Raw genomic sequence first — 20,148 nt, 5'->3', positions numbered from 1 at the left:
CTATTGTAGTTAAGACTATTGTAAGAGATAAGATTCAGAACCAACTCAGCAGAGTACAGCTTGGTCCTGAATTGTCTGAACTGGACCTGCAAGATGGGTCAGTTATGAACAATATCTGAGTGACCGCAATGTGACAATTGGAGAAAAACTTGAATATACCGGAATGTAGATTCTGAAGAAACAAAACCAAGTTGTTTCTCTCCCCCCCTTCCCCTCACTCACCCTTCAGGAAAGCCTGTCACCATCCATGTCCCAGTAATGCCCACTCAACCTGACTTATACAAAGCACACTGAAACGCCCCATTCATGCTTCCCACAATTCTCACCTTGACACTCCATTTTGCTTTTTATAATTGCCAGAACACTGGAGCCTATATATTGATTTTGCTCTTGCTGTTCAAGCTACAGCTTTCACTATTACTGCCACATGAGGGCATAGCGACCAAAGAACGAAGAAGCTAACAGCCAAGAGTGACTATAACTATCTGCATGCTCCTAGTTGCCAGATTCAGTTTCTGTGCAGAACTGAATTATACAAGGAAAGGAATAACAACTGTGAATGAAAGAGAAGCTATATTTTGTATAAAATGCCTTCTTTGCTTTACAACTATGCCCATCAGCCCTTTTTGGCTTACAACATTAGGAGAAAGGCAGTTCCATTCACATCCTAACTACTCAATATTTCAGTAGACATCTCAGATCAATACATCAGGAATACTGACAAGGATCAAGTAGTAAGACGCAGACCTTACTTTTTGCACATAACACAGAGTTTCTTTGGAGCCGGTTTATGCGAGAATGATGAAAGGCAAGTAGTGGAGCAAAAAAGGTGAATCGATCCTTTCCGCTGAAAGGCGGTCTGACCCTTCTGCAAAGGCTTTTTGCAGTTAGCACATGTCACTTTAACCTGCTTAGAAGGCTGCTGCTGAGCAGGAGGCTGGAAGACCTGTTTAGGAAGGGAGGCCACCGGTGACAGAGAATCCACACCTGGTTGCTTCTGATTCCTAGGAAATGAAGCTGACTGAGATATCCAGGAATCTTTAAGAAATAAAAAACAAATGAAGTTAACCAAGCAAATTACTAGGGCAACATGCTGGCAAGCAAGTAAAGCTGAACAACATTCCACTAAGAGTTTATGTAAAGGGAGAGCCAAGTCTATCTACCCAGAACACAAGCAGCATCTTTTGGTCTGAATGTCAGGAAGATACCAAAGATAGAGGTACAACCTTAAAAGAAATACAGGACCAAATCTGAAAAAAGATCTACTGGGTTGATGTCTTTTGTTGAAGTACTATGGATTTTTGGTAAAGGCTCAACGTTCTCTACTAAATATTTGAGAAAAAATGACTTCTCAGTGGTATTTAATACCTTGGAAAGCCTCGAGTCCCCACTGGGAAGAAAGCTGGGATATAAATGTAGTACGCAAGCAAGTAAATAAATAATAATTATAACAGTATAATGTAAAAAATGGTACATTAGGCCACTGTTGACTATGGGAAAGGAAGAATAAGTATTTTAACAAATAAAAATAAACAATAAACAATAAACGAGGTTTTCCACTGGTCACTGAAGTAGTAAAAAGAAGCTCAGCACTGGTCCCTCACTCCAAAGTTACCACCCCCAAAAAATACATACTGGGGAAAGCTGAAAATTAGCATACTGATACAAAATGATCTGGCAATTTTTAATTTGATAACTCTGACCTGGATTGAAAACAGAGCCTCAACTAAACTGCTTACTCGGGTTATTCAAGTCAGTAATATCTTTGCTTAGCTATCTTGAATTGTTGAAGAGTGAGAGTATCTAGATTCAGAAGTGTTTTATTTTTTAAACAAACAAATAATACATTCCAGTAAAGGTCCTAATTTCTTCTGCTGTATGAACCACAACTCCAGCAACTAAACTTAATGAGTTCAGTAAATCAAGTATGAGGTTTTCACATATAGCTTAAGAAAGGAACACTGCCTGGCCTCATTTATTGCAATATTCAGAGCACTTATTCAGATGGTAAAGAGTCCAAGGACACCTTCTTAAATAAGATTTTTGTTCTCATCACCAGTGCCAGAGTACAAATTACACACATAATGGAAATACAGTGTCAGACAGGAAGGAATCAAGTTCTGATTGCTGCTTTAAGACACATGCAATGTATCCCTGCATGTATATTGCACACTGTGGTATCAATTCCCAAATATAAAACATTATGCTCTTCAAGTATAGAAACAGAGAATTCTCTGCAAAATATAGTAGATAGAAGTGAGAATCAATTATTACTTCCACTAAGCATCTACAAATAACATTTAGACATTGATGGTGATAACACAGAAATACATAAACACCGTTCAGGTACTGCATATTTGTTTTTAATCTTACACAAAGACAGGTGCTGCATGTTTGGTATTAAACTATACACAGATTTGCCAGAGCTTTACTTTACACAAAGCCAGAAAATAGGACACATGAATCAACCAACAAATACTGTCACAATGCAGCTAAAACTGAACTACCATCCACAGCAGTCTGTTATACACCAACAGAACCATTTCAATATAAGGAAGTGCTAATGTGTTCCAATTGAAACTGAAGTTCTCTTCCTCATACCTCCCCACCCCCACCCCCGTGCCTCCAGTGGTAACGATGTTCCCAGCAATCAACAATGCTAACTCTATGTTTGGAAGACTATCTTCAAATTGTAGCATCTAGCCTCGAAAGATTTAGCCTCTAACAAACTTCTACTTTTTAATCCATGCTTTGCTACTAAATCTCCTCTCAAGTATCCAAGCCTGTTTGATCAATTTCTAAACAGCAAATTATAATTACCAAATGGCATTGTGTTCTATTTTAAGCATTAGTCATTGAATCAACTTCACTTTCTTACAGAAGCAGAAGTGATCATATACATATTATTCCACATGAATCAGTATTTTTAGTAAAGGAATGAGGCATTTCAGTAAGCACTTAAATTATGCCATTGTTAGAATTCTATTCCCTATTAGCGTTAACCAGTGAAACCAAAACAAAATATGCAGATCTTTGGTTAATTTAATTTACCCCATACAGGTTACCAGGGGGCACTTCCAAAGAAAGGATAAAGCAGTAAGAACATCAAAACATGACTGCCCTTGATGAAAGTAGATAGATCAGGATGGGTAGCGCCATGTTAGTCTTGTCTGCAGCAGCAGAAAAGATACCTGAAGTATCCGAAGAAGTGAGCTGGCACTCAGGAAAGCTCATACGCTGCCAGAAATTTTGTTAGTCTCTAACGTGCTACTGGACTTTTGCTCTTTTCTACTTGATGAAAGGAAAGCCACATTCTGCAATGTCAATGAAGGCACTGGTTGAGATAAGGACATTTAGACTTTTTCAACTCTTAGCATGTACTTCTCAGTGGTTTGTAACAAAGTGATAGATAAAATAAGATCTGAAAAAACTTTTTCCTTCAGATTTTATTGACAAGAACAACATCGACCTCTGATAATATAAGATCCCTAGCTGAACAAACATTTTCCTTCAGATTTTATTGACAAGAACAACATTGACCTCTGAAAGCCGGCTCATCATGGCAGACCTGAGCAAGACAAAGAGATATTGAGCTGTTTCATTAGAACAATAATACCTTCTTCCACAAGATTCTTCTCTTTCTGACTTCCCCCATGCCACAAAGCACAGCATACAGTTCAGACACATGACCCATTTCAATTTTCTGATGTACGCAGCCTGCACTAGTAAAACGAAGTATAACGGAAAACCTAGTAAGAGGTTCTAAAAGATAAATGGTTTTTCTTTAAGAATCAAGAGACAAGCACTAAAATGGGTACTGAAGTACATTCTAAAAAGATCCCATATCATTAATACCAGCTAAGTTTCGCATAGACTACCAACTGTGTAGCCTGTTATGTCAATATCTCTCCAACACAGACCTTAAAAGTTTACAAGTCACTCCAAAGTTGCACAGGCAACATCCATTACCAGAATGAACCTGAAAGGTGATCTACCAGAGGTACATTTGAAAATCCCCAGATTGCCTAAACAATAAATTAGGGTTAACTTCTAAGGAAGAATGGGAGGCTAGTTCAGATGCTATGACGAACTATGGATAGGGAACCCATGCTGCAATGGTTAAACTAGAATAGGACCTGGGAAACGTGTGTTCAAATCCCTGTCCTACCATGAAGCTTGTGTCAATTGTATTATCTCAGCCTCATCTACCTCACAAGGCTCTTGTGAGAATAAATGGAGAAGGGAGAGCAGCCTGCTATGCACACCAGCCTGAGCTCCCTAAAGGAAAAATTCAATAAAACACACAAGATATATAGGATTAAACAGGAAACTTGAGAGGGAAGGCATACAAGGGAAAGGGAGCGTGTAGAAGCGTACAACTTATTCATAAACTGAGCTCTCCCTAAAGAAAGATGCGCACCAATTACAATGCCAAAACAAACATGTGTGCGTGTGTGCCATCAAATCACAGCTGACTTATGGCGACCCCGTAGGGTTTTCAAGGCAAGAGATGTTCAGAGGTGGTTCGCCATTGCCTGCCTCTGCGTTGGCTGAGACAGTTCTGAGAGAACTGTGATTAGCCCAAGGTCACCCAGCAGGCTTCATGAGGAGGAGTGGGAACCGAACCTGGTTCTCCAGACTAGAGTCTGCTGCTCTTAACTACTACTCCATGCTGGCTCTCCAAAACAAACTAGAAGGCGATTTAAATTCAGTGAGAGATGCAGGAGAGACTGGTCCTTCTTTAACCAGGACAAGCTGAAACTGAATACGTATGTGTGTTAAATGCCATCAAGTCACTTTCAACTCATGGTGACGGCAACACTATGAAGTAATGACCTCCGAAACATCCTAGCATCAACAGCCTTGGGTCCTGCAAATTGAGGGCTCTTGCTTCCTTGACTGAGTCAATCTCTCTAATGTTAGGTCTTCCTTTTTTCCTACTGTCTTCAACTTTTCCTACCATTACTGCCTTTTTCCAGTGACTCTTCTCATAATGTGAGCAAAGTATGATAGCCTCAGTTTGGTGATTTTAGCTTCTAGGGAGAGTTCTGGCTTGATTAGATCTAGAACCCAATGGTTGGTCTTTTGGGCAGTCCAAGATATCTGTAAAACTCTCCTTCAACACCACATTTCAAATGAATCAACTTTCCTCCTGACAGCTTTCTTCACTGTCCAACTTTCACACCCATACATAGTAATGGGGAATACCAGAGTATGAATTTTCTTGGTCTTGGTTGCCAGTGACACATCCTTACTTGTAAGACAGAAGATCTAGAGGACATGACTACCGATTTTGAATGGAGTGCTACCGAACATGTGTGAAGAGCTGAGTTTTACTTGACCCTGATTTGCTGCTTGAAAAATAAGTTAAATACAATTACAAAGAAGGCTTTCTTTCATAGAATCAGAGAGTTGGAAGGGACCACCAGGGTCATCTAGTCCAACCCCCTGCACAATGCAGGAAATTCCAAACTACCTCCCCCCACACCCCCAGTGACCCATACTTCATGCCCAGAAGATGGCCAAGGTGCCCTCTTGTGAGGAAGTAGTCTTCCAACTTGAATTCTGTTAATCTAGCCACGTTGATGTAGGCTTCTGTAATCTTAAGGTTTGACTACTGCAATTGTATTCTACACAGGGCTGTCTTAAAGATGATCCAAAAGGTTCAGATGGTACAAACTGCAGCTGCTTGCCTGTTAACTAGAGTCCAGAGGTGTGACCACATCACCTGCATTTTGAAATAACTTTACTGGTTACTCTTTCAAGTTCAACTCAAGGAACTGGTAGCTGCATTAGAAGAACTGGGACCAATGTATCTGAGACTCACAGAATCAACCTGTACACCAGTTGAGATTGTATCTGTTCCCTTCTTCTATCATTAGACTGCCAACATCTCTAACTGGGTCTTTTTGGTTGTGGCAGCAGCCCTCTAGAATGGCTTCCCCAAGGAGGTGAGGAGGGCTCCCCATACTAGTCCAGATCAGAAATGCTCTAGAAGTCTGTTTTATTCAAAAGGACTTTTCATAGTTGGTAAATGGATCTTTAATGCTGCTGCAGTCAGAGAGGTACATAATTGTTTTTAATTAGTTGATGATTTAATTTTGCTAGGTTTTTAAAATCTGTCATGTAGTACCAGTAATTACTGGCTTTATAAAGTGCCTTGAGTTGCTGCTGAAAGTGTGATATAACTTATTTTAGTACAAAAGTAAGAAAGTAATGAAGCTTCTAATTGGATAGCGTCAAGTACTTATCTATACTATTTTCTAACTAGGGGAAGGGGGAGTGTTAAAGAGAAGAACAAGGAAAGCCTCACATTTTAAACTTTGGTACCACTCGGAAGCAACTATCAGAGTTACAATAATGAAGCTCCGCAATACTGGACTTCAGTTTTAATTTATTAGTCTTTAGTGCATACTTACCAGTATGTTTAACAAAGGGAAAGGAAGAGTAGGTATTTTGGCTAATACTCTTATATTTTGGCTAATACCCCCATATCTACATAAAGCAGCGCAACAGTCTAAGAAGTCATAGATCTAATAGCATTAACAGACATTATTATAGCATATAGCTAGGATATACAGCTATAGCCTGGAACTGTAATCAGTTCCCTCAGAAATTCTTACTTAGAAGACACGTGCTAGAATTCAGTGGTATGAAGCGAGTAAGCTTGAGAAAGGTAACACTGTTTGTAATAATCTCTCTTTAACATAAGTAACTGAGACTTCACTTCACAGGGTGATTGTGAAGGGTTGTAAAATCATTTGTACACTGAACAGCTCTACAGAAGCCAGTGAAGTTGTTCAAGGCTGTCTTCATTTCCACTCAGGTTTATAGTCTAAGAATCCAAAGTGCCATTTCGACAGTAATTTTCAACACATCCAGTTAACCCCATCTTGATCACACGGCATTTATCTCACAAGTCTGCAACTGCAGGTCAGGTGAAAATTGTACCATCTTGAGAAATTCAGTTTTCATTAGTTTCAAATCCTCCTAGCTTAGAAACAAGCAGAGCTTGACTAATAAAATATCAGAAGCCCAAGAAGGGCTGAGCAGTGCATGCAGCAGTTAATAAACAGGACATTTTTGCACCGTGCAATTCCTTGTCCACTTCTCAGACTGGTAGTGGAGAATTACTCTTATATACTGTTGTGCAAAAGTTGCTTGATGCACATCATTTAGGGCTTTTACAAGCATGAGATTTGGGAATTCATTTTGGCATATAACGATCTTGCTCACTGTACAAATGTTTGAGTGAGTCCATTCCACTGGGAGAAAAGTTTTCATTTTCCCATTTTATTCCTTGAAACCATCTTTCACTTCTTCAGGCCATCTGACTACTCCTCAACTAATTCTCAGCTGTCCCTCACATTTTTGTCCTTTTCCTGATAAAAAAACCCTGGCCTTAAATCTATTCCCAAACAGCAAAGCAAAAAAAGAAAAAAAATCAAACAAAACAACAACACACCACCAGATTTTAGGTTCCCCCTTTTTTCTTCAACCCAATACTGTTTGGCCAATATCTTCTGCTACTGGCTAGATTCTGGAAAATTCACTCCTTTGCATTAGGTTTTCTTTCTTCAAGAACAGTAATTTTTTATCAAACTTTTTACTTATGTCATATTTCACAATGCAGGCTATAAAATCTTTCTGTAGCAAACATTTAACTGTACTTTCATTTTTCCAAAAGCCACAGTTGCAGTCTGTTTACAGTAAAATAATTCACTCTATTTTGGAATGTAGTCTGTTACAACTTAAGATTTTTTTTGTTTTTACATGATGATTCGTTTAGACGCGCCAGACCTTCATATTTCATAACAAGCACTGTAAGTGTTCTTCAACATTGTAAGTGTTCTTCAACAAGCAACACGGTAACCAAGTATTGTTCAATTTGGTGACTGTGGGGGCCTGTGGGCCAATCCCTACCTCCTCGCTTCACTTTGGAAGACACACTGCAGTTTGATGGGGATGATATTCTTAGAAGCCAGAGTTACACCAAAACAGTTTGAAAATGTCTGACCAAAGTTACAGCCTGCAACTGGATGGCAACTATAGTCCGCAACAGATATCTGCAGACCATATTTCTCTTCAGGACTGAAATGGAGTATGGAATATCCATGAAGAGAGAAGGAGAGGGTAAAATGTAAAATGAGTTCGTGGTGGACCCTGAGTTGACAAATGGGTTGGGGGGGGGGGCAAATCAGGCAGCACTTACATTTATATCAGGTGTCTTCATCTTAATCTCAAGAATTGTATTAGGTAGTACTATACAATATTTGAAAAACATTCTATGGACTGTGTGTATATGCATATGTGCTTGTACACAATTAAAACCTACTTTTCAGGGGAGAACTACAGTTTGCAACAAACACTGGGCTGTTGCTAAGAACAGTATCATTCCTTCTCTTTCATATCATGTAGTAAGAACTCCCCAGCCCTGAGTGTAATGATACAGAACAGAGCATGCGATCAGATCATGTAACAGAGGGTTTTAAGAAACAAAGGTGACATTTTTAACAGCATCTACAGGTTTCCTGTAAACACACAGGATTCTAAGGACTGCAGGTTGTGTCCTACCAATTGCAAGCAACAATGTGCTGGCAGATACACCTCTTTCCTGTCTTCTGCAGCAACCCTGTCTGACCCCCCTGATGTTGAGGGCTATGGGAACTCCACCGACAAAAAGATGCACAGATTGGTGAAATGGTTAAAATAACACCTTTGCGCTCTTCTGCCAGTGGAACCCAAGAACAGGAAAGAGGAGCGATCTCACCCAGTTCCCCCTCCTCACTGTAGCCCTCCAACCCATGAGGTATTTTAGACACAGAGGGCCACAACCCTCAGCATCAGATTTTTCAGCAATTGTATGAGGAATGCATGGGATAATTCATGCCTTCCAACACATACTGACTGCAGGTAGGCTGCAACTCTATGTTCGCAAGTACATAGAAAATGAGCCCCTTTCTTCCTACAGGACTAAAATATTGTGTTAAGCTGAATATCAACTAATGGAGCCTTGAAAAATCCCATCCTTATATCACACTCTATGGAGACAAAGTTTACTAGGGTGGCATTAGCTGGATCGATTCACAAAGTCCACTGAAACTACGTGGCACTTTCTCATACCAGCTGAGCAAAGACTGGCTTGCTGAGCCATGTAGTAACCTTGCCGAAAAACGTCCAAGTGTTCCCTTTCTTTCTTTCAAATGTTATGTTTTATTTCAGTACACAAACAGAACATATAAACATAAACAAAAACTATATATTGGGAAGTGTTGGAAGTGTCAGAACATATGCAACATTTTATCATATGTGGTGGACATATGTCAGAAAACAAGAAAATATTGGATAATGATATATGATGAAATACAAGATATTAAAACTTAAATTTGCAATGGATCTGAAAAATATGCTATTAAATATCTTACCAAATAATATCCCCCCCCAAAATAGCGAATTATTCAAATACATGATAACAGTGGCAAGAGTAATATATGCAGCAAAAAGGAAGGCAGAGAAATACCCAAGTTTGAATGAATGGATTAATAAGTTAACTGAATATACGACTATGGCAAAATTAACATCCTTTATACATAATAAACCAATTTCAGGAAAAACCGAATGTCTTTTTTAATTATATCATTGAAAATTAATAAAATTAAATCCAAACAGAAAAAGATTTAATACATGTTTCACAATAAATATATTATTAGATATGAAGATACATTGAGAAGCTAGAGCAATGTAACTCAAAAATAAGTGAACTATTAACATGTAAAGTTAAAAAGTTCCATTACTGTTTATATGAGCCTAATTTATCAAAGTTAAGAAAGCAGCTGATAAAATTTTAAATTGTTATATATTATTGAAGCAGGTATGCCTTGACATTTTCCTTGGGGGGTGGGGCAAGGCATTCCACATAACATACCGTATTTTTCGCTCCACAGGACGCACCTGACCATAAGACGCACCTAGTTTTTAGAGGAGGAAAACAAGAAAAAATCTTGGTTTACCTCCTCTAAAAACTTGTCTTATGGAGTGAATGTTGGCTGGGCGCGTGAGCGTCGGGACGGCGCAAGCCGGCGTTCCCCGCCCCAACGGCCAGCTGGAAGGCGGGCGGGGCCGCACAGAGTCACGCGTGGGCATCGGGATGGAGCAAGCCGGCGTTCCCCACCCTGAAGGCCAGCTGAAAGGCGGGTGGGGCCGCACAGAGCCACGCGTCGGGACTGCGTGAGCCGGCGTTCCCTGCCCCTATGGCCAGCTAAGAGGCGGGCGGGGCCGCACAGAGCCACGCGTGCGAGTCAGGACGGCGCAAGCCAGCATTCCCCGCCCGGACGGCCAGCTGGGAGGCGGGCCGCACAGAGCCGGCTGGGCGCGTGCGCATCGGGACGGCGCGAGCCGGCTCTGTGCGCCCCGCCCGCCTCCCAGCTGGCCGTCAGGGCAGGGAACGCCGGCTCGCGCCATCCTGACGAGCACAAGATTTGGGGCGGGGCTGCGGCTCAGTGGAAGAGCTTCTGCTTGGAATGCTGAAGGTCCCAGGTTCAATCCCCGGCATCTCCAGTTAAAAGGATCAGGTGGTCGTTGATGTGAAAGGCCTCAGCCTGAGACCCTGGAGAGCAACTGCCAGTCTGAGTAAACAATACTGACTTTGATGCACCAAGGGTCTGATTCAATATAGGGCAGCTTCCTTTATTCAAGACAGAATCGGCACACCTTTGTGATTTTTCTTTTAAGAATCTCTCGATAACATAATCCATATTAGCAGTTTCATGAACAGGATATTTAAGGTTATCACCTACCAGGGTTGTGATGAGTCGCAGATTCTCCATTCTGAAAGACATCTCCAGCTACGCTCATTCTACCAGGATTGAAAGGTCCTACACCAGTCTTGGTCTGTGAAGTTAAAGACGGGGTGTATGTTTGTATATTAACACCAAAATTACTTGACTGCAGTCCGTTAGATACATCTCCCAAGTTGGTATTCTGTAGTGATGTTACATGTGTAATCATTAAGTTCATGTCACGCCCTTCAGTATTTTCTAAACGGCCAACACTCACAGAGCTCATACCTCTTTCTAACGTAGTAACATTAGCAATCTGAATTTCAGAGTCTGGTTCTGTGGTTATACCACTATTACCTATTCCTGCATTTACCTTACTTCTTGAAAAACTGGGCGTTGAGAATTCCATCTCACTGGTTCTGTTTTTACACTCTGGAAATCTTCGTTCACTGAAACTGGAATCATTTTTCTCTAGCCCCTGACTTGTTTCCATATCTTCTTCATCATCGATAATAATAGTCTCAGTTATACTTCCCTTCTGAGAGCTCAAGTCTTTTGAAGGAGTTGCTACTTTGGGGTCATTTCCATGATGATCTTCATTAGTTGGTGAACTGAAAGCAACATTTCTAGAATCTGTTATTAATGGAGCAGGAGTCTGAGGCGGCTGTACAGGTTCGACAAACACAACATCGTCATCGTCTTCTACAGAGGTATTCTGGAACTTCGATCTAGAAACCAGAGAATTAGATGGACCTCCAAATGAGTTTCCTACATTGGCCAGACCAGTTGCCATTGTGGTAGGTCCCAGTAACCCAGATGAGCGTTCGGACCGTTTCCAAAGACCTTGCAGGCCTTCCAGAAAAAAACTGTTGTAAAAGAAGGAAAGCTGTTTTAGTATAATAAATTGTCATAAGTATTTTAACACAAAAAGCATTTTAAAAACGTGCATACTTATACTTTTCGTAGCTGGTTTATTTGTCTGTTTTCAAAACAAAGCAATATCACAATAGATCAGGGCCATACCTTTGTTCTACTAAATCTATATAAAATTCTTCTTTTTGATCTAGACACAGGCCAGCCTGATAACCACGGAGCCCCCAACATCAAGATCTATCCCCAACATTTAAGATAGCTTGGGCAGAGTGCCTGACTGACTCTTCCTCAAACAAGAAATTACAGCTGTCCAAAGAGATTGGGGGATACAGATAACACCTTTGCATACAAAGGATATTTGGAGAGGGGCACAATGCACAGCCATACCTTGGAGATATTGCAGGTTTAGTTCCAGACCACCGCATCAAAACTAATATCGCAATAAAGTCACACAAACGTTTTAGTTTCCCAGTGCATGTAAAAGTTATGGTTACATTATACTGTAGTCTATTAAGTGTACAATAGCACTATGTCTAAAAAAACAAAGTCATAATCTTTTTGCTGACAGAGGGTTTTACCTCGATGTTGATGGCTGTTGACTGAAAAAAATGCAATATCTGCGAAGCGCAATAAAGCGAGGTATGACTGTATTTGCTTGTATATGGTTACCTCGAGGCTAGACTATTATAATGGATTCTACATGGGCCTGCCCTTGAAGTCAATTCAGAAACTTCAGTTGCAGCACAACACTGCAGCCTGGTTGCTATTATGAGGTGGTGCAGTATGCAAGTTACACCCCTTCTGCTGTGGTTACCAAACAGTTACCTGGTTTAACTCAAAATAATGGTTATTAACTAAAAAGCCTTTAATTGGCTTTGGATCTACATACCTGCTGGGTCACCCCCTCTGCTACGCTCTACTAAAAGAGATTTGCTCATCTGAACTAGGCCTTCTGAAGGTGCCACCTTGAAAATAGGTAAGACAGCTCAGCCCGTGACCCCCATGTTGTGGAATGGTCTGCCTGAGGTCAGAAAAGCTCCCACACTTGTATCATTCCAGAGAATGTACAAAACAGAAAAGTTCAGGAGGGCATTTTTATAAAGGGATCAGAACTGCAGGAGAACGGAACAGTCCAAGAGGGCATCTTTATAATGGAATAGGATTCTAGCCTACTGCAATGATTACTGTAGGTATCACCTTGTGATTCCATTTTCTGCATTATTTATAGTACTCTTTGCCTTGGACATTTTGTTGCTGACATTGTTTTCTAATTCTGAGATGTTAGTACTATTATATTGTTCACTGACAGTTTTATGCTGTCCAATCACACTGTTTTGTATTCTGTAATCCTCCTTGAGTCTAAGTGAAAAAGGTGGACTACAAATAAAGGGGGGAATTGCACACTGGAAAAGGTACTAAGAAGTTCAGCAGAATGCCAATGCTATAAACAAACAGGGTCAAGGATCCTTATAAAAGGCAAGAAATACCTTTAAAATGGAGAAGCCTTGCCCAAGTAAGAACAAAAAGGAGGAGAAACTGAGTTGACATGTGCAAAGAAAAACCTCAAGAGCATATTGGTAAAAATATAAAACAGTAAAAACTGAGAGGCGGTTGGGGCCATTAGATAAAGATTTACTGGAGAAGAACAGTGAGACTGCAAAAGAGCTGAATAAATTCTTACATCTGTCTTCATTGTGAAAGGTGTTAAAGTAATAAGAATAAAGTCTTTTTTCCCCAGGAGGGCAACTGAAAGCCATATCCAACAGAAGTGATAAGAGATGTGGTTTTCAGGATGGTGGATAAACATTTATCTCATCAAGCCCAGTCAACATACACCCAGGAGTTCTCGAAAAACTCAAATATCACATTGGTTATCTTCTGACAAAGAACTTCAGCAGTCAGTAAAATCAGCCTTTTTATATGTACTGACAAACAGCCAGCATACCAGCTTTTAAAAAATGAATCCTGAAGTGAGGAAGGGAAGGAACTGACTAGGAAATTACAGCTCAGTCCTGGATAAATTGGTAAAATGATTAAAGCTACTGTTGTTAAACATATAAAAACACAAGTTCGATGAAGAAAAATCACATCCATTGCAAAGGTAAAGACTTACTTTATTATTTAGAGTTCTTACAGATAGTCAACACAGACAGGGGAGATATTCACCAGGGGCTTCCAGAAAGCTTCTTCAAAAGTCCTTTTCTAGGAGTTCTGAGACTATTTAACTATCATAAGAGGGTAGGTTCTCCAACAGATTAACTGTGGAATGTGAATTATTTTCTCTTTCCACTTATACCTAACCACCAATTTTTAAAAAAACTCAGAACAAAACACAAAACTGAAGCAACCCCTGGAGTCTCCAACAACCTACTTTGGAGCTGGTGATATTTAATTCATAAGGGATCAGGATGAGAAGAGAAAACTGAAGGAGAGTGCAAAGGGTTGCATAGTTCTCTCTAAACTGGGAAGGTGGGCAACAAAACAGCAAATAAGACTAAACTTAAACAAGTGTCAACAGATGCTCACTGCTTAAAAATGGCAATGGGACATATAGGTTGGGAGTTCTTAGTGGCAATGAGTAATCCAAGAAAGATTTGGGGTCATGGGAGACAGCTCAATGAAACAAATTCAGTAAAGCAAATTTGAGGCAAGGGCTTAGCAAAGGAATTGATCGTAGGACAGCCAGAAAAGTAATGTCGTTATAGCATAGCTGCATTCAGAATATATACAGTAATTATTGTTCCATCTTATAAAGTGACATTTAGCCCTGGAAAAGATGAAAAAAGGCACCTAAATTGGTTACAGGGCGGAAACACCTCCCCTGTAGGGAACAGCCAAAGCAACTGGGTCATTTTAGTTGAGAAAGCAATTAAAGACAGGACACAAATTTATAAAATTAATCATAGTGTACAGTGACTTTCTTCCTTGGGATCACCCAATGTGACTGATAGATTCAAGACAGAAAAAATACATCACACAATACATAGTTTACTTAGGGATTTTCCTGCCAAAAGATGCAGCAATGGCCACTGGTTTTGAGAGAAGCTTAGAAAAATTCATGGAGGATAGTTATTAGCTACATTGTGTGTGTGTGTTAAATGCCGTCGCTTCCAACTCATGGCGACCCTATGAATCAATGTCCTCCAAAATGTCCTATTTTTGACAGCCTTGCTCAGGTCTTGCAAATTGAGGGCTATGTCTTCCTTTATTGAGTCCATCCATCTCTTGTTGGGTCTTCCTCTTTTCCTGCTGCCCTCAACTTTTCCTAGCATGACTGTCTTCTCTAGTGACTCTTGCCTTCTCATAATTTGACCAAAATACGATAGCCTCAGTTTAGCTGCATTAGCTAAGCAGAACTAAAAAGTTCTTTCATGTTCTTGCTTGACAACAAAAAAGGCTTTGATAGGATTTGTTGGAATGGCTAGAGCAGTGATATTCTCTCAGTGGCTCAGGAGCCATGGCAGCTTGGCATTCCATATGTGACTCTTCAGAGCACCGTTTGCCCAATGTGGTACCCACCCCAAGTTCGAGGAAAGTGGGCAAGGCTTACTGCTGGCAAGTGGCTCCTGCACTAAAACAGCTGTTGGTGGAAAGACTGGAGGATGGGTAAGCTGTTAAGCTTTCCTGAGCTCCAGGGGTCATGTCAAGGATGGAAGGGCCAATCCTCTCCAACCACCCTATCCTTCTTTGCAGTTTCTATTTATAATTATATAGTTAAAATTAATAGTTACATATTATTGTATGTGTGTGTTTGGTGGGGTGGTACTCAGGGCACTCGAGTCATTTGGCTCTTCTGGTTGGTGTTATTGCAAATGTTACTCTCTGCAAGACAAGGAGTGAGTACCTCTGTACTAGAGAAACTTAATTCTCCTTCTGAATTTATTCATTGGATAAAAACGTATCTTAATCCTACATCCAGGATAAATAGTTACTTTTTTTCTCATGTTCCTTCAAGCTAGAACAGAATATCAAACAGGGATACCCTTATTTTTACCTAATTTAGCAACCAAGCCTCTATCTTATGTTATTAGGCAATACAGGGCATTTAATAGATTAACACATGTGGAAATAAAAGATTCTTGAGTGATCTGCATAGATTTATCTCCTTATTAATGGCAGTAATAATTTTGGATGTAAAATTACCTGAAACAAAATGGAGATCTTTTTAAAATAGACAATTCAAATAGGTTTCAAATCATTAATGTCTAGGCATCTTCTTTCCTAGAAAATGGCTTAATTATGTAGGGGGAAAACGTCTGGTGACCGGAACTGATTTAGATGATTAACAAAGAGTATAACGGACCAAGATAAATAGACTCAAAAATAATGTTTTCCTAGAGTTCTTTACATTAAGAATGCTACTAGTTCTGAAGATACAAATGATGATTATATCGATATATCATTAAAATGGCTTATGCATGGTAACAGCGACCCGGGCTGATCTCAGGGAAGAGTGAAGAATCGTGTTAAAACAGGATCAGGAAGACCTGGACATTGCATGGCCTGAGCCAAGGGCAACTCTGAGGGACTGAAAACTCATGCATAACTCCAAGGAACAACCAAGTCAGTCCAGGGGCGAACGTGAGTCAAAGTATCCATGCATAAAAGACCTATGCCTCCTTTTCACTAAGTTTTTTTCTCCACTGAAAAATGTCTGTCAAAGGGGAAACTTAGAAGCCAAGTCATAGGATCAAACTTATCACAAGGATCATAGGAGTTATCAAATTCACTTTGATTTCCATTAAAATTTGTGTTTATTACCTCACTAATTAAATGTTTTTACAGAAACCAGTAGAGGAATTTCAGGGTTGTATCTTTTAAGTGACTTTATTCCTGATAAAGTCTGCTAAAAATTAAAAGGTGCAAAAAGCAGTAACTGTAATAAAACATATGGCTAGCTAATCTCAGTTAATGCACAATCAAATGCCAACATAACATACATTTCACAAGAACTGATATTTCCAAGGTGTCTCCTAACCAGGACCACTTCTCCGACAAGAAAAATAAAGATAGGAGCATGCAGCATTAAAAATATAAATCTGCAACAGAAAGTCTTTTCAACAAAGGATTTGTTACTAATTAATCCATTAAATCCATCATCAGTGTGTCCCAAGATGCGGCTGGCCACGCCTGCCTCGGGACTAGCCCCGACCCCTACAATCCCCAACGCCACAAGCAGGTGGCTCAACAAGCCCGGCTCCAGCCAGGAGAGGCCGGGCAGCAGGCACCGCATGGGATGCCGCAGTACTCACCCGGGCGCAGGACTAGGCGCAGCAGGGCGAGACACGGCATTCCAGTGCTAGGTGCACAGCGGCCCCCCCAACTCTGCTCCCCTGCGTGACGGACCGACAGGGAAGAGGCCAGGCGCTGTGGAGACTGGCAGCCAGGCCGACTGGGAAGCAAGAGGCCAGCATCCCCACCGAGCCAGGAGATGGATCCTAGAAAGGCCAGAAATACCTGCCCCTGAGGCAGCCCGGCAGGGCCTTTATGCCCTCAGAGAGGGGTGGGGCCAAGAGGGGGAAAGGGGGGAACTTCCCCATATAAGGGAGAGCTGCGGCAAAGGCCAGGGAGGAGAGGGCAGTCTCGGTAATCCTCGCAAGGGAGAGAGACAGACAAGATGACACTGTGGAGGAAAGGGAAGTGCTGCTGTCTAACTTCCCTTCACCCATTCTGAGGCCTAAGCTACCCCAGCAGTCTGCCCCATCCACTGGGTCAGGAATAAAGGGGGTGGCCAAGGAGGGGAAGGATAGCAAGGACCCATTGGATCCAGATCCGCCGCAGATCACCTCGGACCTCTACAGAAGCCAAGGGGGTGAGCCAGAGCGTGACAAATATGTACTACATCCCTTAGTTGGTCCTGATCCTACTGTAAAGCAACTTCACTGGACACCCACAAGTTTTACTATTATGAACGATGTGAACACAACACACACTCTCTCCACGTTGTTCACAATCCTTTGGTTTCCCCTTACTCATATTTTAACTAAAATGGCCTAAGCACTAGGAAAAAGCTGTCTACCCTTTCATGACTTGACTGTGGTTGTGTATTTCCTTTTTCCCCCAAAAGGCTGAGCAAATACAACTGTTAAAATATTCTAAACGCAACTGCATCAATTTATAACAGTGTTAAGATCCTTGCCAGTGATTTTCAGTTCTTTTCCTGAACACTTAATAGAGCTCTTGCTTTTCTATTAAAAATTAGGGACTTGTAGACAAAGTGTGTCTCAAATATGGAGCCAAGTACCAACTTATTTTTCTCAGCCTCTTGGCAAACAATAATACAATTGGTATTGCTATTTTAGTGCTTCTGGTAGTTTTGTTTATTGTACAGAGTACTTTTAGACTTGCTGATTTTTAGAGTAAATCCATACACGTTACATTTTATTCGGGACTGTAAAATACTTTGAAGACTTTTTAAAATAAAAGACAGAGTATCAATATTTCAACTTGTCCAGATCACCCCCCAATCTTTTTTCTAGTTGGCTATGCCAATTCGGCCCCAATCAACATAGGATTGTTTTGTTCCAACTTGCATTGTATGATCTGCTATACAGTAACCCACTCAACAATTTAGAAAGATTCTTTTAGAGATCGTCATCACGACTGATTTTACCATTTTAAATGTACTGGTACATTACAAGGAATTATATATTCCCAATAAAAACACTTACCCATTCAGAAAACTGCAGCAATCTGGTGAATTTAAGATGTCCTAGTGTTTTGTCTGTGCTGGAAACGCAACTCTTGTCCAAGGAGACTGAGGCCTTTTGGCTTAAAATATGTAACCTGAAAAAGATTCAATCCATATTAAAAATGCATTATTCCCTACTTTAGCCACAGGCAACTTAAGCTATCCTCGTAATCCAGTAATTTAAAATTACTAAAGTTCTATGCCACCTGGAAATGCTGTCACGTTTATTAAGGCAAGACGACTCCCTTTAACGTCTATTTCGCCAACCCATCTCTTCTTGGTTTGCTAGTCTGTGCTACCAGTTAGGAACCAGCTGTAAAATCCCAACATGCTAGTGCATTTTCTGACAGAGATCATATGTCTATATGTGGAGGGGCTGTGGCTCAGTGGCAGAGCATCAACTTGGCACGCAGAAGGCCCCAGGTTCAATCCCTGGCATCTCCAGTTAAAGGGACTAGGCAAGTAGGTGATGTGAAAGTCCTCTGCCTGAGACCCTGGAGAGCCACTGCTGGTCTGAGTAGACAATACTGACTTCGATGGACCCAGGGTCTGATTCAATATAAGGCAGCTTCATGTGTCTTCAGTATGCATAGGAATTAAATAACACCGTAGATTTACGTAAGAATCTTCATACCACACATTTTAAGAGTGAACTCTCACTTAGAAAACATTTCACTCCTTTCAAGAGATTACTTCAGAGGAATTTTGTTTCCCAGTATGGTCCAAATTTTCTAAATTTTTGGTTGAGAATTTTAATAAGGCCTCAGGAAAAAGCTCAAGTGTTTTTTTTCCTATGTAGAAATGAAAAGGTTGGTAAGTGTTACTGACTACATTTGTTTACTATTACACAGCGATATTTCTCAAAACAAGTGTCAGAGAGCCTAAGGAAGGTATAAGGCACACTATCATTAATTAGTAATACTGCAATGTAACTAGTTCTGGTTCCCTTACTATTCTCCAGAGGCGTGCATTTTTCCAAGGAGGTGAAACAGAAAGATTCCCATAAACTTAAAGCTTCTAAATCACTAATTCATTTCCCAAGCATTTTGTTTATTTCACTTTAGTAACCGCATAAATATTTGGAGGTTTTAAACTAAGAATAGTGGATCCAAAGGATTTTACAGTTTAACCCAGTCCTGATAAAAATTCACTCCATGACTCCCCATAGCATAAAGTAAATTTATACAGTATATATTCTTCTTTGTATCTTTTAGCAGTATTACATAGGTAAGACATCACTACTCCTAGTATACCCTAGTCTATACTTAAAGACTGAAAATTTCCATTGAACAACCACAAATAGGCACATGGACCATATGTATGACATACTCTACCCAGTTTTATGCTGATTATGGTTACCCCATTAGTTATGTTATTCAATACTGTTATTAAAATGACTTCTCTCATCACTATTTTGGTCTGCTGTGTAAAAGCAAACTTCTAGTTTGAAAAACTGAACCTGTTGATCAAAAGTAGATATGCATTAGTCCATTTTTGTGCCAGTATGAGACGTCAGCCTCCCCCTTGTTTAAGGATGGCTAGGTACAAGACCAACGTTTACTACGCATCTCTCACTTTGCCAATTCTTTAATGTACCTTTAGCTGGCTTTTGGGAAGAGAGAGCTTTAAATGAGGTCTAAGACATTTTAAAAGTCTGAGATGTTTTGTTGTTCATTATTTCTTCCAATAATCCCTCTAGGAAATTCTTGCTTTGATGTCAGAGATACCCCCTTTAATACTGCTTCAGCTGGTTACGGATTTGCTCCATATTCACCAATCTGAAGAATCAACTAACCATCCCATATG

The 20,148-nt window shown here is 40.4% G+C and overlaps 1 protein-coding gene across 1 annotated transcript in view; it reads right to left on the bottom strand.

Annotated features, from left to right (window-relative positions):
* Positions 1-18,438, bottom strand: part of ZMYM2 (zinc finger MYM-type containing 2) — a 64,591-nt gene extending 46,153 nt beyond the window's left edge. Inside the window, exons 1-4 of the mRNA XM_056858669.1 lie at positions 18,323-18,438; positions 11,152-11,644; positions 10,797-10,890; positions 753-1,038 (exon numbers count right to left, since the gene is read on the bottom strand). Coding sequence (XP_056714647.1) covers positions 753-1,038; positions 10,797-10,890; positions 11,152-11,571 — 800 coding nt within the window. The 5' untranslated portion in view covers positions 11,572-11,644; positions 18,323-18,438. The remainder of the gene's footprint in view (positions 1-752; positions 1,039-10,796; positions 10,891-11,151; positions 11,645-18,322) is intronic.
* Positions 18,439-20,148: the final 1,710 nt, after the last annotated feature.

Source organism: Euleptes europaea, chromosome 12 (genome assembly GCF_029931775.1).
Source record: "Euleptes europaea isolate rEulEur1 chromosome 12, rEulEur1.hap1, whole genome shotgun sequence".
NCBI lineage: Eukaryota > Metazoa > Chordata > Lepidosauria > Squamata > Sphaerodactylidae > Euleptes > Euleptes europaea.
The sequence above is the reverse complement of the archived record's forward strand: the minus strand, read 5'-3'. Positions and strand labels throughout refer to the sequence as shown.